A 22,027-nucleotide genomic window follows, 5' to 3' on the forward strand; every position below is an offset into this window, starting at 1 on the left:
CCCATATTACACTGCTCTGTGACCTTTGGATCGTTACAGGAGATCCAGCGCTCAGAAGGAGAAGCAAGAGAGGACATTGATCTCTGGCAATTAAAATAAAAACAGCAACCCCCCCCTCAAAATCAAAAACAAGACTAAAAAAAAACTAAAAAAAAACCCCAAACCCCCCAAATTCCCATGATTCTCCTTGAAAATCAGCCCCTGTACGATGTACCCTCTTCTGCATTGTAGTAATAGTCTTAAGTCATAAATTAGATTAGTCTTCCATCAAATAACTTAAAAAAAGAAGGAATTGTAGCAGACCAGTTTTGCCTGGCTCGACGCCAGTTAGCAGCCAGTTCATCTAGAGTCCCAGTCTCACTGTTCAAAAACTGAGCTAGGAAATCACATGAATGTTGATAAAAATAATCTTCACATCGATGCAGGATTTTTCCAGGTGGTGGGGGCTCAGGGAGAGGGCAGACCTAGATGGGGCCACGGGTCCTATGAACAGTGAACAGGATATACGTCACGACTTGGAGGTGCACCGCATTCAGGAGATGCCAGCCGTGGTTTGTATTGCACAGGTAAGAAGGAAGTTCTTCCCGACAGTCTGCCACCTGCATTAGTGATCTCTGCACATTGGCAAGTTCACAAAAGTGAAAACATTGAATTCTGTCATGATGGAGAAACACAGGAAGATGCCGTAAAGGGAAAGGCACACACACCCTAGCTTCTTATCCAGTTTCCATTTGTTCAGGTGGACGCCAAAAACCTACAATAAACACAGAGTAAGCCACCACAGCAGGAACATTTCGAATAAAGTGGTAAATCCCCTTCTCAATTACAGGAGCAGGAAGATGACTGTCCCCTTACTGATCGTGGACCCCTGGAAGCAATCACAATGCAAGTACTGCAACAAGTGAGCCGAAGACCCCAGCTGAAGTAAATCAGAGTAGCCCCTCGCAGTCATTGAAGCCACCCTGACTTACATCACCTCGAGTCCTGGCCCAAGGGCCTGATGTTTCTGCAATAGATTTCATTTTGGCAAGAACAACCCCATTTAATTAAATCAGAAACGTTTTCAAAGGCCAGATTGCGTTTTCTTCACTCAAAATGCTTCATGTGCCCCTCTGCATCTCGAGCTAGAGCCACAGAGTCTAAAGCTGTGCTTGACTTTGCTCAGTTTGCTCCCACACAAACTTCTTAAAAGATTAAAGTCTTGTCTACGTGGGAATTGTGCTGGTGTGCAATGCACAGGACAACTCCCTATAGCAGCTGGTCTCAAGATTTGGAAGATGTCACATAAATCCTCTTCTCTATCATTTCTAGTCTGCTATGCTGGACTTAGACAGGCCAGGGAACGCGAGGCACTGATTTCAATAGAAACATTGTCATGTCCAGGCACTATTTGTTCTGGTCTGTGTTGTATTTCAGAAGGCTCCTACAGAGGGCCAAAGGAAACCATACAGCATTTGGTCTACCTGTCCAACAGGAGAATCGATCTTGTCATACATCAAGGGATCTGCTTCAACTCTAGCTAATGATTACTAATGGATCTCGTGGGCTCCTCCCATGAAAAACATAGAAATATGAGAGCCATCTTGTGATAGCAATAGCTTCTGCAAAGTGCCAGATTAAGGTCTTGGGAAGTTCACAATAGGAGTGGCCATTTCTACCCCTTAACAACAGACTTTGCAACCACTATTACAGCTGGAGGTGAGAAAGGAACAGGTAACAAAAGTGTCTATAAAAACCACCCTTTTGGAAATGAAGAACAAAAGACTATATACATACTGTGACAAAAACAGATGCCAGCAGGAGACCAACAGAATAGATAAGTCCTCTGCTGTTTAACCGAATCTGTAAAAGAAGGAAGTTTATAAAACCACGTCACAATTTCAAGCAACAATATTTTTCTCTGCTGATAATTCTGTAATCCTAAACTGCTGAGATGCTAAACACTAGCTTGCAAGCTGTAAATGACAAGTCAGGCCATTACATCACGGATTATTTTGCCTACTCCCTATTGCCAAAGAAGGAGTATTATTAGAGTACGTCCTTAGGACCTGAAAGCATTTCAAACTGTTCTGCCCCTGCCAGGGCTTTCATCCCTTATACTGTTATAGCATGACGTTTTCTTTTTGGCGATTAACTCCTATATGAGTCCTGTAAGAACAAATAGGGGAAAGGGAATTTTGCGTTCAGTCACCAACTAATGCTTCACAGTGGGGGAAAATAAACAAGGACACAAACACATAATTTTTTTCCCTACTCTTACTCATCTCAGTGAAGGAAACGAGTCTCACAGCCTGAACCTCAGCTGCCGAAAATCATTGATATCAACGCATCGTGGCACACTAGCACAGGCTGAACACCATTCAGCACCGAGGCGAATAAGGCAGAGACAACTTATTGCCTGCAGGGCTGTGCAGAGATATTGTCACTAAGGTACCAGGCGCATCACAGGCTCTGACGTAGCTGTCTCCATGGCAGAGCCACAATTACATCCACTGTGCAAATGGAGAACTGAGATACAGGTCCTCAAAGCTGTGGAGCTATTTAATTGCCATTTTCAGAGGCTTTGGATTCTAACCAAAGGCACCCACCTGCATCTTTAAGCCCTAAAAAAATTTAAAAACATGATTTCACATGACATAAACCTAAATCTACACAGGAGGCTACAGGGAGTAATGTCACCTCTCCAGTCCTGTTCCTCAGCTAGGATCACGCTTCTCCACAGTTTCCCATTGTTCTCTTGGGGAGCTTAATCATTGCCCCTTTAGGTGTTTTTATATGATCTTCTCCAACAGTACCACCTGCAGTATCATCAAGGGAGCAGTCACATGGAGTCTCTCAAGGCATTTCTGCAGGGACTACTGTGTGCAGAATTCCTCCTAGGGAAGGTCAGCTTCTACAAGGAAGCAACAGGGCAGCTGGAAGCTGCAGGGTGGGTGCCACAGGTGACTGAATTGTAAATCTTTAGACTGCCAAATATCAATTATTATCTTAAAGCCACTACAAGGTAACGTTGCCCGCTGTATTCCTGCCTGCACGCTCTGTGTGGTGAAACCCTATTTGAAGTCGAGTTTCAACTGATTACTATTTAAAGTAGTAACCGACTATGTAAGTTTCCTGGTAGAGACCGATCTTAGCAAGAAATTATGTACAAGTATTTTTCAAGGATGCTTTAGAAAACGACATTTCTTTTGTTTGTCTAGTAGACTTTGATTTTGTGCAGCGCAGGTATATTTTCAGCCACGCCACTCTGCTGCTGAGGTCAAACAGCAAAAGTAAATACAGTGATCTTCCTTAAATGGACTGGTATCAATTCTTAATTGCTCAGCGTGTTCTACATTTGTATACAAGGAAAAACAAAAGCATTAGTCCATTCCTGCAAATGATCTACAGACAAGAAAACAGTTCCCAGAATGAAAGTTCATCCACCTCAAACAACACGTTTTTTTCTAACAGCTGGATTTATTTCTTGGTTTTTAAGCTGTTTTTAGTCCAATAAACAATTCAAACTAAACTTCTGTGCTATGTTATTATTTTCTCAACTGTCAACACAAAAAACAATGGTACATAGTGTATCACTGACCACTTCTCAGTGCTCACATCCTTCCAGCTAGACTATAAAGAAGCCCATCTGCAAGAGCAGTGGGTATTGCTGATTTGATGATAAGCAGCACTACAATTTCATGAATGCAAGACTGCTGAGGCACTTGTATCATTTTGCATCACAGTCGGGAAAAACTTCTCACCTAAATATTGCTCCCAAATCCAGAGTAATGATTTAGCTTCATTCCCCAAGGACAACTGAGGGGAGAGTCTGACTTCTGGAGTCAACGAAAGGGTTATGGGTTCTGACATTTTGCAAACCTGAGCCTGCAATGAACTCCATACACCCAGGATCCTCTATGCAAATCCAAGTTGGAGACAAGGTGAAGCATGCTGCAAAAAGACAGCCCTGGAAGGATTCCTGTTTCCTCCTGTACATGCTCAAGATTCAGCATGATGACGCATTGCTGTACTTCTAATAAACCATAACAAGCATGAATAGGTCTTGCACAGCTGCTATACACTGGAATTGTTATAGCACTTGTACTGAGAAGTGTCCCATCAATTTGCAGAGCTCTGTTGCTGCCTGAGATTTGCTGTTATCTTCATGTATGTTAACATACTGGCTTACACAAATGGCACATTTTCCTTCTTTACTGATTTTTGCCATCATAAAAAAGGTTACAGCCATGATGATCATTTGTTCTTAAAGGTATTACAGAGTTTCTTTATGACATAAGCTGTAAGTGTATGTAGGTACAGTGGGACCATTATATTCCTGTGGCCATTACATGTAAAATATGATATTCTCACGAGACTGACTGTCCAAAGCAATGAAGTTGGATTGCTTCAGAGTGTGAAGGCAAATTTTGGGACTGTCTGCATAACTGAAGGTGAAAAATGTAATGATCCCACTGTCAATGTAAACTGCAGGTTGTAAGTGGCGGACAGGAGGAAGTGTATCTTTGCAGCTATGGAAGAAGTCTCTAAGGCCACTGAAGCTTCTATTACCAGCCCCAAGCAAACCTCAAAGTTTACTGAAACAAGAGCTGCTCTTGGGACGAGAGACAACGTCAGGTTCCGACCCAGAAGACCTTTTTCTTTGCTACCCTGCAGCGTATTTCCTGTTACGCTAAGGAGCCAAGACAAGCTAATTTGGAAGCTCTGTGCACACATTACTGCTCCCTGTAGAGATGGACTTGTCCATTTCTCCTGCTTCCACTAATCTGAATGGTCCATACACAACAGCAAACCTGGATTTCCATTTTAGTTACTCTAAAACGCAAAAAATCCTCTAAACTAACTTTGTGTAACTAAAATACAAATCTAAAGCCATCTTCTGTGCTACCCCAAAATGAGCAGCAGCTGGCTAGGAAAGAGAGATAAAATTTTACAATAAATTCCTGTCTGGATTTCAGTCAGGAATTCTGTCTGACCGCTGCCAATATCTGTAGAAACTGTCACTATAAAATATATCAATCGGAAAGGAATCTACAGGAAAAGGAAGCAAATGAAGCAGCTGGAATTATTTTAGCATGGAAAATGTCTGAATTCAACCTAAAGTGCAGATGCTGCTTCTCAGTTACATCATTAGCCTCCATAAAACCAGCAGACATTTGGAAAGAAGACCATTCCAAAGGCCTCTGTGTCTAATTTGCTGAGGACAGTGCTTCCAAAGAGAGGTGTTTGGAGCTGCTTTCTTTGGACTATCTGCAAGGCTCCTCCTTGGAGGTCATTCGGGGGAATAAAAGTTGCTATTAAGGATTATTCAAAAGTAGAAAGTAATGCTAATTATTCGTGACAGCTTTACGAATGTAACAGTAACACACGTCATGCTGATCCCACATGGGCAAAGTAAAACGTGGCAACCCCTTCAGCAGTGTGAGCACCAATTTTCCCTCACAGTGGTTTTGCATTAAAACACTTGAGCTTCACTCTAGGTTAACAGTTCTCAACTTGGGCTTAACTAGCAATGCTCCTGGCCTGGGATCTAGCTCAGCTCCCACTGTTGAGAAAAGCAATTAGCTATTAATTAACCTAAATAACAAGAACTTTCCTTTATGAAGCTTGACTGTTCCCATAGAAAGTAAGGATTTTCTGGGAGGGGTGAAAGGGTGTTTTCACTTTCCAGTGCTTTTTGCTCCATAAGAAATCAGACCATTTATTAGGGTCATCACCTAACACCTCACTCTGCCATGGGACAGCAGGATCAAAACCAAACTTCCAAAGGGGGGTTTCCTTGGGCGAGCAAATCCTAGCTGCGGAATGCATTTTGTCAGGAAACTCATTTGGCTGAACTGGATACATATCACAGCTGGACTTCCTGGAAGAAAAAGTGCAACTCTTTGGGTAAAAAACTGTTGGTGAGCAAAAAGCACTATAAAAGCTGTGCAGAATCCCAGGTGTTTCCATTGTGGCTCAGGAGGTGATGCACGTATGGCATCTCCCTGCCATGCCCTGGAGCAGGTAGAAAAGGGATGGAAGAGGACAAAGACAAAGGTGAGAAGGGCTACAAAACAATGAGAAGCGAATGGAAAACAACAGAAACACAGCTGGAACAAACAGATATTGATACAAGCCCATCCCCAAAGCACATTTGCCCTGAGACGGCTGGGAGGTGGATTCCACGGATGAGTGCTGGGTGTATTTCCAGTGGCACTGGAGTTGCAGTATACATGCTGTGGAGTTACTCTATGCGCACACAAACAGTCCAATTAATTTGGCTTGCTGCTTATGCACAGAGCAGCTCTGCACAGTGTGTGCAGGGAGCCCAGCTGTGTATGATGCATTGCTTTCCTGGCACACGCAGTAAGCCCGACCTCACTAGACTTTCACACATGTGGAGAACGGCACACCTTCAGGCACCGTGCCCAGTGTCTCTGGGTTATTTAAGACAGCCCTAGAGCAAGCTGATTCACAATTATAAGAAACCTCCCTCATTGTAGACATAATTCCTGTTCAAGCCTGTTGCCCAGATACCTCCTTACTGTAAAGGTTTCTTGGACTAATACAGTGCTTTGAGATTGCTGCAGACTTTATAGCTCACATTAAGAAGAGAATGAAAGCTGTCTGGGTTTGTTCAGGTCCAAAATGTGATGGTAGTCTGGTCTTTGAGGGATGTTTTTTGACAAATATTCTCACTCCAGCAAAGAAAGGTCTCCTCAGAGCCAGATGAAACTCACTGCCAAGCATCTGAGGGGGCTGCAACCTGAGGATTTGGAGAGATGTTCTCCAGTAAGTCTTGCACTAGTGGCATAAGGGGTTTCCAGTGTCAGATCAGCCAGCAGTGACTTCCCTGATGCACAGGTCACATTACAGCACTCCGCATTTATGATAGCTGAGGGAGGTAGGCTTGAGCAAATAGGCCACACATTGTTTGGGGTATGAGCACATATTCCCTTCTATCAAATCTGCTGCTGGGCACTGAGGTATTTAATTCCTGCACTAAGAGTAACCAGAGGACTGTCACCAAAGCTCTTGGCTAGCCTACGCCTAGCTCTAGAAATGGTTCTCTGAAAATATCATGGAAACCCCCAAATATTAATGAAAACAAGAACTTTTAATTCTAGCAAACACGGCTATCATCTATCGCCAACAAAGAGAACATATGGTTTCAAAGGAGACAGGTTCAGATTTGCTCTAAGCTGCTGCAACTCTGCACAGTATTGCACTAATTGCTGCACAGCAGTGGTTGCTCAGCAGAACAAACAGGCAGGTATAACAGCTTCCTACTGTTTTATCCTACCTGTCAATGCTAAAGGTTTTCCTACAATCCCCTCCTGTTTGGCCCAGGTCTACATCACAGCCTTCTGTCCACAGGAATGGCTAGAATCACAAAAGCCACGCAAGTCGGCGTGCTGCTTTTTTTAATCCTCTCTCCAGCTCTAGTAGCCTTTCAACATTTTCTGATCTAACGCCCGCCTATCTATTTCAAAAAGTAATCATAGAGAACCATGAATTGTTTTACACAGTATTGTTCAGTGGTTCCAAGATAGTTAAATCCGAACTAGGCTGAATAGCCACCGCTTGCTTACTTCTTGTTTCTCTCCTTTAATTCTCCACTTGCCTAAAGGATCCTTTCTTTTTTGGCATTTGACTACCCGCTTCTGTTCCACAAATTTCCCATAAGACCACAGCTCTGGAAATAGAGTTTTAACTCACGAACTATTCCCACTTCTCTGATTATCACTGTAGCTTGCCCTATCTCTTACTGTGACTTCTAACTGTGAGCACAGGAGCTCAGAATTCTGGAATTTGGTAAAAGCTTAAGAAAATTCTGTCTTTGATCTGTCAGGATAGAAATCGGTCAAGCAGCCTTCTCATAAGGCAAGTGGCATTTCCTGCAAGAGGCAATGGAATAGGTTTTCTCAGGGTATGTGACAATGTGTAAGTTCAGAGAAAACAAGGCTAGCAAAACATTAAAAACTCACAGTAAGGGAGGAGATAATTTCAGCTTTTAGCAAAGAGCAGGAAAAGGGCCTCAGCTGTAGTCTTCTTAATTATAGAAGGAAAAGCTCAGTTCTCTGTTCATTAAGAATAGGAAATGCTTCTTCCCCAGGAGAGAACTGCCTGCAGATAAAGCACTCCCTCATACTGCAAGGAGGAAAAATCGTCATTCCTAAACTCTCCTTTGAGGTTTGGCTTGTATCTAGTGGCTAAAGCAAGCCAGAAGAACACTCCTTTTTGACTGATCCCACATGAAAGGTTTGCAAGTTCAAAATCTACTGTCTGAATTTGAACAGAGGCTATCTCCTTGCTTCTTGTGTAGCAAATAGAAAGATGCTGCCACCAGCTCCAGCTATTTCCATGCAGCTCCTGCAGGCCGTGACTGAGGCTGAAGCTGAACAGCAGAGGAAAAACTATGGAAATAAAAGTTATTCCATTCTTCAGTACTTTTCTGGCAGTTGCTGAAGGGAAAACAGGGAGCTATTGCCAAAACCCAAACTGGTTTTGCTCCAGGGTCCAAATATGAGAGAAATTACCTCATTGAGGAATATTAGAAGGACTCTGCTATGTTTCCAGTCCCTTGGCTGGAAAAGCTGCAGGTCCTTCGTCTGTTTGAACATCCTTTTCCTGCAGTGTCCCTGCCTGGCAGTGGAAATTCAGTGTAAATCCTGCATTCTCCAGGTCTTGCCACGAGACAGGGGTCTCAACAAACTGGAACTTCAAACATGAACTGCATTCCTGCATGTTTCAATGGAATTTCCTCCTTAGACCTTTTTTGAGACTGATAAGAAAGCACCCTGGGTTTGCTCTGTATCACACAACTCCCTTTGCAGAGAGCATGCATTCTGGAGTACGCAACATGAAGTGCTGCATACAGACACCCAAGGCATTAAGCAAGAAATGCAGGGGTTATGGTTGGAGAGAATTCCTGTATTGTTATGAGCTTTGGAAGGGACCAGACACTTTTGCTCTACTGCAGTATAATCATCCCGGTCTCCCTGTCATGAAACCAGGGAGTAAATGTGCTCAATACACGCAAACTATTCCAGGAAGCTGGAGGGACTAGCTGGTAGCTTCAGCATGCCTGCGCTGCTATGCCCATCCATAGGTTTTTGGGATCAGCCAATAAATCAATCCATTAATACCTGCTAAGCTGCATACTGCTGCTGCAGTGATATCAGCACATCACATTGCTAATGCTAATGTGACAGCTGGAAAGACTCTGGCACCCCAGAGCAGAAGGAGGAATAACATCTACAGAAGTGAAGGGTGATGCTGTGGGAAGCAGGGACTCCTGCAGACACTCAGAGTCAGCACCCTGTTGCTATCCTCAAACTTAAAACGTTTGCCCCAACGACTGCACAGATCCATTGAACCTACCCTCCCTCTTCCCTCAGCAGATTTAAGATGGTCTGATATGCAGACACCTGGGCCAAAATGGGGCAGGGAACAGATACACAGATGTGAGGAGACGAAGGCCAGCTTTGTCCTAATGTCACAAGATTCATCATAGTGCCTTAGAATTAAAAGTGAATAGCAAACTGGTCAGCGAGTAGCAAAGCAGTGACAAGTGTCTGCTTCCCTCTGGATTCTCCCATGTCTCACAAGGCTTGCACTGGGGTTGCTCCTCTCTCTAGCTGCCTGCTTGCATGGAAGGAGTGTAATGTCTCTAAGACTTCTTATTGTCACATTTTGTTGAAACTGGCTGAAGTCACCAGGCAGAGGAGTGACGGATAGACATATGAATATACTTCCAAATGCTGATGTGAACAAATGAACCTGGCTGTTTATCCTTAGGCTAAAATCCCTGTTCTCTAAAATACTCTTGGCTGATGTCTAATTTACAGCTTCACATCTGAAAAAAGATTCCAGAGGGAAGCAATTGGATGGAAGACATGGAGCAAATGTCCTTCCACTCTGGATTTGCCTGGGCCACTGGGGAAGGATGCTTACAGGATTACAGAGTCAGCAACGTGCCCACGACTCAGAGCTGGAAGAGATGAGAAAGTGAACTCTTTCAAATGTCTCTCTAGGTCCAGAGGGATGCTGCTTTTTCTCCAAAAGTCCTGCTGGCATGCTAGATTAGCTATGGTTGATAACAGAAAGCCAGAGCTGCAGCAGGAGGGTGGCCAAGTGAACTCTTGAGCAGTGGAGATGGATGTTCCAGTGGGAAGCACGGAGGAAGGCAGAGTTAGGGCCTGGACATTAGTGAGTGTCCAGAAATAACAAGGGCTCTTAAAATAACAAACATATGGTTTGGTTAAGAGACTAGACATTGTAGAAACCGAGGGGATCTGAAGTATCTGTTTGATACTGACTAGATCTGCCTTTTGTTGGGAAAAGCCTTAGTGGCCTTGGCCCAAACCAAGAACTGTGGGACTGGCAACTCAGTTGAAGTGCAAAGGGTGAGGGCAGAGAATGACCTTTTCTTCTCTGCACCAACACTAACATTTTCCTGGAGAAGCATGAGCATTTGCTGGCTTGGGTTTGGACTAAGTCCAGTCAGCACTGGAAGGAAGAGAATAAAAATCCAGTATTGCACACTCTTGATCACACTGAGGCAGACCTGGGTCGTGGTTAACAGATACGCACAGGCAAGGCAGGGTGAATGATATTGGAGACCAGTGCCCCGGAGCACACAGTGGATATGCAAAGTGCTGCCTGCTGTGCCAGCTTCCTACATCACTGCATCATGTGGCTGCAGCTCCCCTGTTCAGGCTGGGGCTGTGACTGCCCTGCAGTCTCCACTTGTGGTGTACCCACGTCCTACAGGAAAATGTTTCATTTAAAGTAGGAAAACAGAAGGTGAACTTCCTTCTCTAAAACAGGTGACAGATGCTTCCAAGATGCAGCATGAGAAGCAAAAGATTGTTTTCTAAATAAATAATAAGCTGAAACTCCCATCGACAACAGGCCTGGGAAAGGGGCAGTCAGAAGTGGGAGAGGCATTTAATCAAAATGATTGCGATTTAGCAACCCAGCACCAGGATGTGTCTCAAGAGGTTCATAGTCTGCTTCCAGTTCTGCCACTTACCTACTGCATGACCTCCAGCAAGGCCATTCATCTCTCTTTGACAGGTCTCCTCTTGCTCTTTTCCTGTCTTATCTATTAGATCACAAGCTGTATTTTTGCCCCTTAGGCACTATCTCATAGACCCAACTTGTTTAAACAAGAAGTCTTGATTCTGCACGGGGCTTCTTGTGGTTGCTGCCAGGTGTATTGCAAAACTAAGCAGTAACTGGCACCTTGCAGGACAATGCTTTTAATATATTGATGCCTCACAACCAGCCACAAGCTTGCAGGCTGCATCTCATCCAAAGCTCTCTGCTTACCTCAAATCAAAATGCACCATCTGTAAAACAGGCTTTGAAACACCCACCTGCCCTTAGGGAGTCTAAGGAAGGCTCAAACACAAGCTCATCCTACAAAGGCAGCTGAGAGCACCATTAGCAGTGAGGCTGCTCTTCATATTCAGAATGAAACCCTACAGATCTCCTTCTGGCTGGGGACAGCCACTTGGCTGCTTAGTGTGTGAAGCCACTTCACCACATGTGGCTGACAAAGTTCAGAATGCACAGGACAGCATGCTGCCAAGTGCATGTGCACACCGCAGCACAGAGGCAGACAAAGGGAAAGAAAAAGGGAGCAGATCTTCTTCTCCATTTCTGCACGGTCACAAGCCAGAACTCTTTACACCAGCATTAACAGGGATCAAAATCTGGTAACAGGGGATTTAGAGTCAGGCAGCCTGGAATAAGAGATACACAGGGATCTGACAGAGTACAATATTAGAAATACCATACTCTGGAGAAAGCCCTTTAGACTTCCAGAAAAATAAGGCTAGGGGGAGCTTCAGGGAGGCTCTTCTGCACTAAAGCTTAACTCTCAAATCACACAGTCTACTTTTTCTGCCTTCCACAAAAGCTATTATTGCCTTAACAGCTTATTTATTAAAATGCATATACTCTCGATTTTCAGCAAAAGCTTAACTTTGCCACAGTCCTCTTATATTAAAACATTCTGGGGAGGCAATCCTGGTTTTGGATGGCTATGCAAAAGTAATCATGATCAAGCAAGCTCTTTTTGTCTTTTACAAATCTCTCCTTCCCTCTGTACACAAGACAGGGGCATCACGATGGCTTTGAGGAGTTCCTCTTTTGGAGGAGATGCCACAAAGATGAATTTGGATCCTGCCAAATACCAAAGGAGCAGTACTAAGTTGTGACTATTAGCTCAGAAATCACTTAGTGCTTCTAACTGACCGTCACAATTAGCAGATAAGCAGGTTGGCCTAGGCTTGTGAACCTCCCCACAGTAAGCAGGCCTTGCTTGTGCAAGCAGCCCAAGGCTCAGCCCTACGGACCTCAGGGAGCAGGAGCTTCTTGTCTTCTGCCCCTGCTGACCTCAGTGCCTGGCACATCAGTAGGGTTCCCTGAGTAACAAACAGCACCTTGCAGCTCTTAATGCTGTCAACCACACTACACCTGACTCAGCTAAGTCTGGCCTTTTCTAGCAACTTAGGAATACTTAAGTAATTTATTACTAATAATGGGGAGGGGATGAAGCGGGTGCTTGTTTTGCTTTGAAGTCCAATTATCTGAGAATTTGGAGAGAAATCCAGGAACTGCAAGTGAAAACTTAGAAAACTCTTTTTGCTAATTGTAGGCCGGTTTCCAAGACTGCCTTTTCTAACCATGTGATCACACTGCACAATGAACATTTTGGGTGTGCAAAACAGTAGTGACATTGTTATGCCTGTCTGCTTCTGTTCAGCCACTTGTTTTCATCCTTTTCTGCAAAAATATAGATGAGCTACAGATAAGCTACTTGTTAAAGAAAGGGATTTTATTCCTACAGCATTGCTTCCTTTTGTCACTCCTGTATTCAAGGACAGGGCAGACCCAAGGAACTACAGGCTGGTCAGCCTGACCTTGATGACTGGGAAGGTGATGGAAAAAATAATCCTGGGAACCACTTCTAAACATACGAAGGACAAGAAGGTGATTGTGAGCAGACATAGATTTATGAAGGGAAAATCATGTTTAACCAGCTTGATAGCCTTCTATGACGAGGCGGACTTGTTGGATGATGGAGAGCAACAGATGTTGTTTATGCTGACTTTAGGAAGGCTTTTGAGACTGTCTCTCAAAGATCCTCATAGACAGAGGAAGAACAGACTAAGTGGATGGTGGAGTGGACTGATAACTGGCCAAACTGCTGCACTCCATGTCCAGCTGGAGGCCAGTCCAGGCCAGTAGTTTACCCCAGGGGTCAATAACACTTACACCTTTATTAATGAACTGGGTGATGGGGCAGAGGGCACTCGTAGCAAGTTTGCAGCCAATACAAAACTGGGAGGGGTGGCTGATGCACCAGGGGGTTGTGCTGCGATCCAGAGGGACCTGGACAGGCTGAAGAAACGGGCAGGCAGGAAGCTCATGAACATCAACAATGGGAAATGAGAAGTCCTGCACCTGGGAAGAAATAACCCCATGTATCAGTACATGCTGGGGCTGACTGGCTGGAAAGCAGCTTGGCAGAGAAAGACTGGTTGATCCTGGTGGACACCAAGCTGAAATCCGCAATGCACCCTTATGGCATGGAGCCCTAACAGCATCCCGGGCTGCATTAGGAGAATCATAGAAGCAGCAGGTAGCGGGAGATGACCCTTCTCTCCTCATCACTGGTGAGACACATCTGGAGTGCTTGGTCCAGCTCTGGGCTCCTCAATACTGGAATGAGTCCAGTGAAGGGCCACAAAGATGATTTAAGGGACTGCAGCAACTCATATACAAAGAAAAGCTGAAAGAGCTGGGACTGTTCAGCCTGCAGAAGAGAAGATTCAGGGGGATCTTACTGATGTGTATAAATACCTGATGGGAGAGCACAGAGAAGGTGCAGCCAGACTCTTCTGAGTGGTATCCATTGAAAAGTCAAGAGGCAACACACACAACTTTAAATACAGAAATTCCATTTAAACATAAGAACACTTTTTTACTGGGAGAGTGGTCAAATATTGGACAGGCTGCTGAGAGCAGCTGTGCAGCCTCTGTCCTTGGAGGTATTCAAGACCAAACTGGCCACAGTTCTAAGCATGCTGCTCTAGCTGACCCTGCTTTGAGCAGAGGGTTGGGGACTAGACAATCTCCAGAGGTACTTGTCAACTTCAACAATTCTGTGATTCTTCAGTCTTTTAACTTGGCATTCACTCAGTGACTGTAATCAAGAATCTTTCCTCTGTCCTGTGCTGTTGTCTGAGTGGTGTCCAGCTAACAGCAAAAGTGACTCCCCTCTAGGACTTCATGGCATCTCCTGCTCTTCCTTCTCAGAAAGGAGCTTGCAACAACTTTGGGGGCAGATGGTGGCTCTTTTATCATTTGGGAAGTAAAGGATAGTTTCATTGGTGTTGGGCAGTTTTTCTCAAACAGGAAAGCTCTGCAGTGTTTCCTGATGATGGTCATGCTCTGAAATACCCAGTTATTTAACAGCCTCACCTTGCAGTGTGTTAATGGTTTAGTAACACTACAATTTCTCTTACCAAAATCCCTACAGGTCTGCTCTATCCTTTACTTTCCAACTATGTGTTTATCCACTCTGGCTTTTTAAAAACAGGATGATTCTCCTTATTTGGAATATATTCAAGTGCATGAAAATACAGTATACTCTAGTGTATTAGCTTATTTCAGCACAGACTGCTGCCTTTAAGGAGGAAATGGAAGTATTTGTCCTCCAAAGGATGGGGAATGTCCACTGACAATTAGTTGCTACTTCTCCCAAATTTTAACAGAGCGAAACTATTTGTTTCTTCAAATCCAACCCACAGAACTTTGAACTTTATTTTTTTTCTAAATAGATATGTTTTGTAAACAAACAAACAAACAATGAAATCAATAAGAATCACGTGGACAAATGTAGGACTTACGTATGATCCATAATTCACTGCTAGGGTCTGCAAAGCCCACGGGAGTCCTAGGCCAATTAAAATATCGAAAACATTGCTGCCGATGGAGTTGGACACAGCCATATCCCCCATGCCTGTGGGAACAAAAATCATGTACAATCAGACATGCCTCAGAAAAGCCTTTCAACTTTTAAACAGAAATACATTGATCTGAGCTAATCCAGACAATTTCCGCATATTAAGGCAAATAGTTAAGGGAGATCTCCCTCACTCCATCCCTTCCCTTTCCCCTTTGCCCTCCCCATCATACAAGGCCAGCAGCGTTGAAGAGGCTGAATCCACCTTCTAGGATCATCTGAGACCTTCCCTCAACTAACCCTCTGCTGCTGTGGGGACAGCAGTGGGACAATAGTGCCAAAACTCATTCCATACTGTCATTAAGAACCTGTTAGCTGCTTTGCAATAGCAGCATAATTAATTTCCTTCTTTGTTCTTGTTTTAAATTTCAGCCTCAGGAAAAGGGTTCCGTTATGTTTTCACATTCAGGACACAACTGTGTTACCTGAAGAGGAAGAGGACACAAGGAAACACTTCCATAGCAGTATGACATCTCTGTGATGAACCTACCTTGCCTTGCTACGATAAGGCTTGCCATGCAGTCCGGCACACTGGTTCCAGCTGCCAAGAAAGTGATGCCCATGATCACGTCTGGAATTCCCAGTGTGTAGCCAATGATTGTTACCTAAGGAGAGGAAATAAACTGTCAAGCTGTTTACAAGAACTACAACCAGACTCCAGCTTGGCCCAATTCTGCAAGATGCTGCAAGACAAGAATTTATTGCTCAGTGCAAACTCACACTTTCTTTAAAGAGAAGCAATGACAGGGTTGTTTTTTTGTGTATTCACCACCTGGCAAAGGACAGCACTCACCTCCTATGTACCCTGTTTCGTTAGCTGCTTCACACCTTTCATCCACAATTTTCCTGACACTAACCTGGAAAAGAGACTATACGGTGGTCCACTACCTTGTGTAACAGTCTCCTGATCTTTGCTGAAGTTTGTAGACATTATTATACACAAATAACAGCTAAACAGACACTAAAACAACCCCATTGTTCATTATACCATGAAAAAGCTATATGCAGGGACATATTCCCAAGTGCTTGCAAACAATTCCTATTGGCAGAGAGAAGATACCTTTAATTTCCTCTTTCTTTTCCTATGCAGTCTATGATAAATTAGTGCTCTTCAAATTGATTAATATTTTAAAATTTTGGATGCCTTTGTCTAATGATGACTTATTTCCTTGGCCACATTTAATTGCTCTTCTGAACTCTCTGCAGCATACTCCAAGAAATGCGAACCATATGTTAGAAGCAGCACAGTGACCCTGTAGGCTCTGGTATTTCAGCTATGGAAAGCTGGGATAGCTTTTTTTCTTGAAAAACACCTCATTCTCGCAGATGAAAAGCAGAAGAAAACAAGTAACTTTCTATTTCCTGTTCAAGGTAACATGGGTTACTGAAAAAAAAACCAAAAGAACCCCCTCTCTTCTGTAATTGCTTTGATTAGTTCGCAGGGAAAAGCCTGGCATTCATTTTTGCATTTAGTACAAGAATGAATTGTGAAGGCAGTGAAGATTTTTTTGTTGTCTCCTCCTCCCCAGCAGGGAAGCAGTGGCCAGTGCTTTAGTGAGATATCTCCATGCTCTTCAGGTCCCACGCAGTGCACTCCATCGCAAGTGCAGCAGTCCAAAACCAGGCTTCCCTTGTTAGACCCTCTCCTGATGCCAATGCCCCATCATTGTCTTATTCTGCTTACGAGTACAGACTGCCCCAAAAGAAATGCAATCCATGCTGCAGCATTACTGTAATCCTAAGGAGGACAACTTACACTTTTCACCATCACATATCATGTAACGAGGCCTCCAGCAAGCTAATACGCTCAATGACCCAGCCAGTGGGCAAAACTCTCCTGTGAACAGGCCAACTATGCTTGGATTTCCTTGTGTTCATTTTTATTTATCTCCTTCTACCCTGAGGATAATGAGGCAGAATTAAGTTCCTATTGATTAAAGTAGTTGTGCAAGAACTTGGCTATGTCATGCTTTTGTTCATGCTGAGTTCAAAGTGTTATCATTCACAACTCTGTCTCTCAAGCTTGCTTGCTCCAAGAAAAGGAAAAGCTATTGAGGCTGGATTCTTACTAGCATCAGAGCCTCTTTACGCTGCCCTGCACAACAAGGAGGTGTTAAACTAGTGCAAGTGTAATTTTTTCCCACGTTAAAAAATCTGGGTGAAATTCCAGTCCTGAACCAAGTTCAAAGGCCATGTCTGCTGGCCCCCGATTGTCTCTAAGCATGGACAGGTTTAATAGAAATGGAAGCGGACTTAAGGTTTCCCATCTAAAAGTGCAAGTATGTAGAACTTTCTACACATTTTTCTAAGCTGACAAAACCCACTTCTGTTGCCTCTCTTGGGCTGTGGTTTCTGCTTTAGGTGGTACGTACCATCCACACCATCATGTAGGAGAAAGCTGCAATCCAGAGAGTAGAAGAAGCAAAGGTAACCATGAACCATTTTTCCAAGTGGGGTTTGTTACAGTTGGGCACGGTGAAGTACAGGACAAAACTCAGTGGCCATGTGAAGAGCCACTTTAAGATTTCTATCTTGCCAGCTGTAAAACAAAGAAAGAGGAACAATCACAATTCTAGTCTGCTTTAGTCCAGAATGTTATTATTTTGTTAATATTAACAAGCAAGATGTCAGGGACACCTCAGCCTAACTGCTACCCAAACAGATAATGACAAGACGTTCCTTGCTCAGGAGATCACGGTGTGATGGCAGAGATGGGCATAGGGAAGGAGTATGAAGTACGTCCCTGAGAATTTGTTAAGTAACAGGTCAGAGCACACCTGCTACCCTCCCTGGGTCAACTTCTTACAGGTACCACATAAAAAACAAGTCCTAGAAAAGATCTGATCCATCTTCAACCACCTAACGGAAGCATACAGAAAAGATGGAGCCAGGCCCTTCACAGAAATGCACAAGGAAATTGTAAGAGACAATGGAGTCAACTTGCAGTAAGGGAAATGCAGAATAGATGCTACCATAAGTTGTGCGTTTTCTTTTTTTGTTTTCCCTACTGTAAGGGTGGTCAAACACTGGAACGGGTACCCAAAAAGACTGTGGGATCTCCATCCTTACAGATAATCGAAACTCAACTGGTGGCAGTTTGGGGCAACCTGCTCTGAGCAGGAGTTTGAACCAGAGATCTCCAGAGGTCCATACCAACCTTTCCCATACTATGAATCTAGTGTCATGGTCCACAGGACATCCAAATCACGCTCCTCAAGCCTCAGTTTTTTCCCTTACTTGAACTACAGCTATGCTGCTCGAGTGAGCAGATCTGAACAGGAGTTCCCAAAAACCTATCTCAACAGTAAAGGGCAGGACCAGTCCCTACAGTATTCTGGTTTGTGTGCAACACAGCAGATCCTGCCAGCTGTGGCAACTGTGAGTCAAGGGTAGGGCACAGATACGTTATCCCGGGACTACAGCCTCGATGGGGTAAGAGGGATGCAGTGCTCAGCAACTTGGGGCTCATGTGTTTTTTTGTAAGTCACATAGTTGTTCTGACTTTCTAAGCCCTCCAGAGTGAGAAGACACTGTGGCTGTGCCTAGTTAACAGCAGGAAGCAGAGGCACCCACGACCTTCTTTTGTCTCTGCTTCACAAAGAAGGAAAAAAAGAAATTTTCCTTACTTGCTGTACACGGCCACTCCTTTGTCTTCACTAGCACTACACCTTACCACCGAGGTAAGAGAGCGCACCTCATTTCCCAGCAAAGGTAAGGCCTAGATGCAGATGCATCTGACCTGTGTTCAGGCACCTTGCCAGCAGCCCCACCATCCTCAGCTTCCTCTGCAGACAGCAGAGAGAGATTGGTCTCTCCAGAGGGTGACCCAGGTTTTGGGGGCAGGAACCACCTCGTGGAGATTACTGCCTCTCCCCTCTGACTGCAACAGCAGCGCTGGGCCAATGCACGAGGTGTGTCCAAGCACAGGAGGCTGCATTCTGAGAAGTTCCTGCTGCTTCCCAGTTCCTGTCCCCTTTTACCTGTGACCAAAAACTACACTGTGAGGTGCAGGCTGATGGGAGCTCTGAGACACTTCTACCTCAACACATACTGCTATGCTTTCTGGCATACCCAAACTGAGTTTTGCTTTCTGGAACAACATAAACCCAGGAGCTTCTTACTGGGTAGGTCAAAAGGTGTGTATGGCCCTTCATGGTCATCATCGTCATCATCATCTTCCTCTTCCTCATCGTTTTCATTGTTCTCGTTATCCTCATTCTCGTTCTCTGTCTCGTTCCCAGCCTCAGCCATGTCTTCGTCCCGCCGTGTGCCGTTCACACCCCGCTCAGCGGAGTTGCTGGGGCCTGTTCCATTCTCAACCACGTGCTTGATAGGTATTTTGATTGCTACTTCTGACTCACCATTGGTGTAAGTCCTGCTGTTGATCAGCCTTTGTCTCTGTAAATACAGGCACAAATTCTTGCTGAAAGACAGATTTTTAAATTTTTTTTTTTTTAAGAGAAAAGGAGGAACACAGAAAGAGAGATGTACAGTTCTTTAAACATTTTTGGCTTTAAAAACAATAGGGATGAATTTTGACCAGGTATAGCACGATGCTTGCTTGCAGATGACTAGATAGATCTCACACACATAACTTCTGTAAGAGAAGAACCAGTGGCTGTAAAACCGACTCGAGGAGTATGCAAAGACCAGTGCCAGACTAAGTGCAGACTCAATGGAATATCATATCATTAAATAACTGCAAGTGACATTAATGTTAGATCAGCGCAGGGGGCACCTCCTGTGAGCAATGGCTACAGGTAACATAACCATGTAACAACTTGAAACCTGATAAAATCTCCATGGGGACGGATAGGAAGGGATGATTTAGTCAAGTCAGCATCAGAAAGACAAAATCTGGGAAAATGCTATCAGCGATCCAGAAGAAACACAAGAGTTCCTTTTTGACCCAAACATTACTACAGGAAAAGGCAAATTCAGGAGGAGAAGGGGATGTGGGGGGAAGATAAAAGACATACCTCATTGATTAACATGCGGCTGGCCATGGAGAGACGTGTTTTGGGAGGGAAGTGGCTGGTTATCATGATCCGGAGCCCAGCCTCGGAAAATGAAAGCTGGTGTGGGTAGGCAGACAGCAGCTCATCAACCATGATCACTGACGCTTTACGGTGGAAATTTCCTGTAGCCAAGGAACAAAAAGAAATTGAGGTCGTCTTCCAGTAGTTTCTCTCTCTGTCCTACATGGCTCTCAGAATAATAAACCCGTGGGTTCCAGAAGTCCTCTGTAAGAACCATTCTTTCAGCTGCCGCCATTCAAAACATGCCTCCTCTGTCCCTAATTTCTGTCTTTATACGCTCTACATTTCTGTCTTTAAATAAATCACCAACATGGTCACTACAGAGAAGTAAGTCTGCTCTGCACAGTTCACCACAGGTGTGCATTAGGCAGATCACCACTTCCACAGCTGCTATTCCTCCGAGGTAGAAATGGTGCTGCAGTAAAGCTGAACTAATTCCACTGTTGTAATCCACACTTCTGTGAGGATACTGGCCTCACCCACCAGTAACTGCACATGGGGGTGAGGAAATTGTCACTGTGGTCCTGTGGGGTACCAGTTCAAATGAAAAGCAGGTTCCTACATCCTGGGCTTGCAGCTGGGAAGTGCCATCAGACCTGGCAGCAAGTGCATGTGCCAGTCCACGGGGCGTGACCCATAGTGTGGGAGTAAAGGAACAAGGAGATGGGGCAGCTACCTGAATTGTGCACCAAAAGGGGCACAGTGCCACTGCCCGTTACCTCTGGGGTGGCACAGTGCCAGCGTCCACCCTTTCTGCGCCCAGATGCCACCCTGGGCTGTGAATTTTGGGCCAGGACTGTGACTCGGCAGCTGGGAAACCTGAGGTCTTCCCCGACACATCTCCCCTTTGGTTTATTAAAATCAGTGCTGAACACTGGCATATGTTTCATGGCACCACTATTTATCACTGTTAGTCTTACAGAAGAGTATCTCTTCAGCCTTAGTGTCACTTTTTTTTCTGACTGAGAAGGTTTCCATGGATTGGAGTAGATAAGTGGGGTCACCCATATTCAAAACAAATCAAAACAGCCAGACAGCTTCTCCTTGTGACTATTTCCATATTGGCATTTCCTGCACGGCACTTGGGGGAACTGCCCCAAACACAGAAATACTTCAGTTTGATTCTTTTTGGTCCTCTGTTCAGAAAACAAAGTCATGTCTGAAACCCTCAGGCAGCCTGTTGCAATAGGTGCTGTTTGCGACCCCATGCTACTGGCTGGGGTGCACCGCAGCGCCACTCGCCTGTCTGGGCCTCTGGTGGCCCACTGCCAAGTAAAGACAGGAACAATCTGCAAGAAAATGAAGCAATCCTTTCATCTTCCTTCCTCAGCCCGTTTGAGTAACCACAAGCATCCAAAACAAAAAATTACCAGCAGCTTAGCACTGTCATGCAAAGATGCATTCTGGGGAGATTTAAACCAAATCCCACAATCAGAACTGCCTCATTTGTGCGTAACCCTGAGGCCATCAGGTAAACCTAGATGACTAATGCTGGAGTTTATGCTTACTGAGTTTTATCAGTCTAGCTTTACTGGTGCAGAGTGTAGTCATCTTGCCAGCACAGTTTCGCTGTCGAGAGCTACACATAGCTGTTCCCATAAAAGCAGCTTCCCCAAATCAGAGTGCACAGCAGTCTCAAAAGCCCTCCCTCAGCAATAGGGCAGTAACACAATAGCTGGCCTCTGGTAGACTTGAAGACTTCGATGTCAGCAAATAAACCCCTCTACATTCCATCTTTAGTTCCTTACTGTACACAGACTAAGTCTTTCAATCACTGTTTGCAGGAAAAGAGACCTACTTTTATTACGTTTTTTTTAGTCCAGTGAAACAAAAAGGACAGCCCATCTGTAGAGACCAGGACTGCTTTAGACAAGATAGAGCTCCTTCTCAAGTTAAACCAGTGACTGACGGGGGGGGGGGGGGGGGGGGGGGGGCGTTATTCCTGAGGATAGCCGCATATAAA

General features: G+C 44.5%; 1 protein-coding gene across 1 annotated transcript in view; it reads right to left on the reverse strand.

Annotated features, from left to right (window-relative positions):
- Positions 1-604: 604 nt before the first annotated feature.
- Positions 605-22,027, reverse strand: part of SLC24A3 (solute carrier family 24 member 3) — a 59,364-nt gene continuing 37,941 nt past the window's right edge. Inside the window, exons 8-14 of the mRNA XM_086460753.1 lie at positions 20,005-20,165; positions 19,147-19,423; positions 17,398-17,564; positions 15,516-15,630; positions 14,910-15,022; positions 1,777-1,842; positions 605-754 (exon numbers count right to left, since the gene is read on the reverse strand). Of these exons, the coding sequence (XP_086316879.1) occupies positions 605-754; positions 1,777-1,842; positions 14,910-15,022; positions 15,516-15,630; positions 17,398-17,564; positions 19,147-19,423; positions 20,005-20,165 (1,049 nt within the window). The remainder of the gene's footprint in view (positions 755-1,776; positions 1,843-14,909; positions 15,023-15,515; positions 15,631-17,397; positions 17,565-19,146; positions 19,424-20,004; positions 20,166-22,027) is intronic.

The sequence above is a fragment of the Leptosomus discolor genome, chromosome 2, assembly GCF_034619465.1.
Source record: "Leptosomus discolor isolate bLepDis1 chromosome 2, bLepDis1.hap2, whole genome shotgun sequence".
Classification (NCBI taxonomy): Eukaryota; Metazoa; Chordata; class Aves; order Leptosomiformes; family Leptosomidae; genus Leptosomus; species Leptosomus discolor.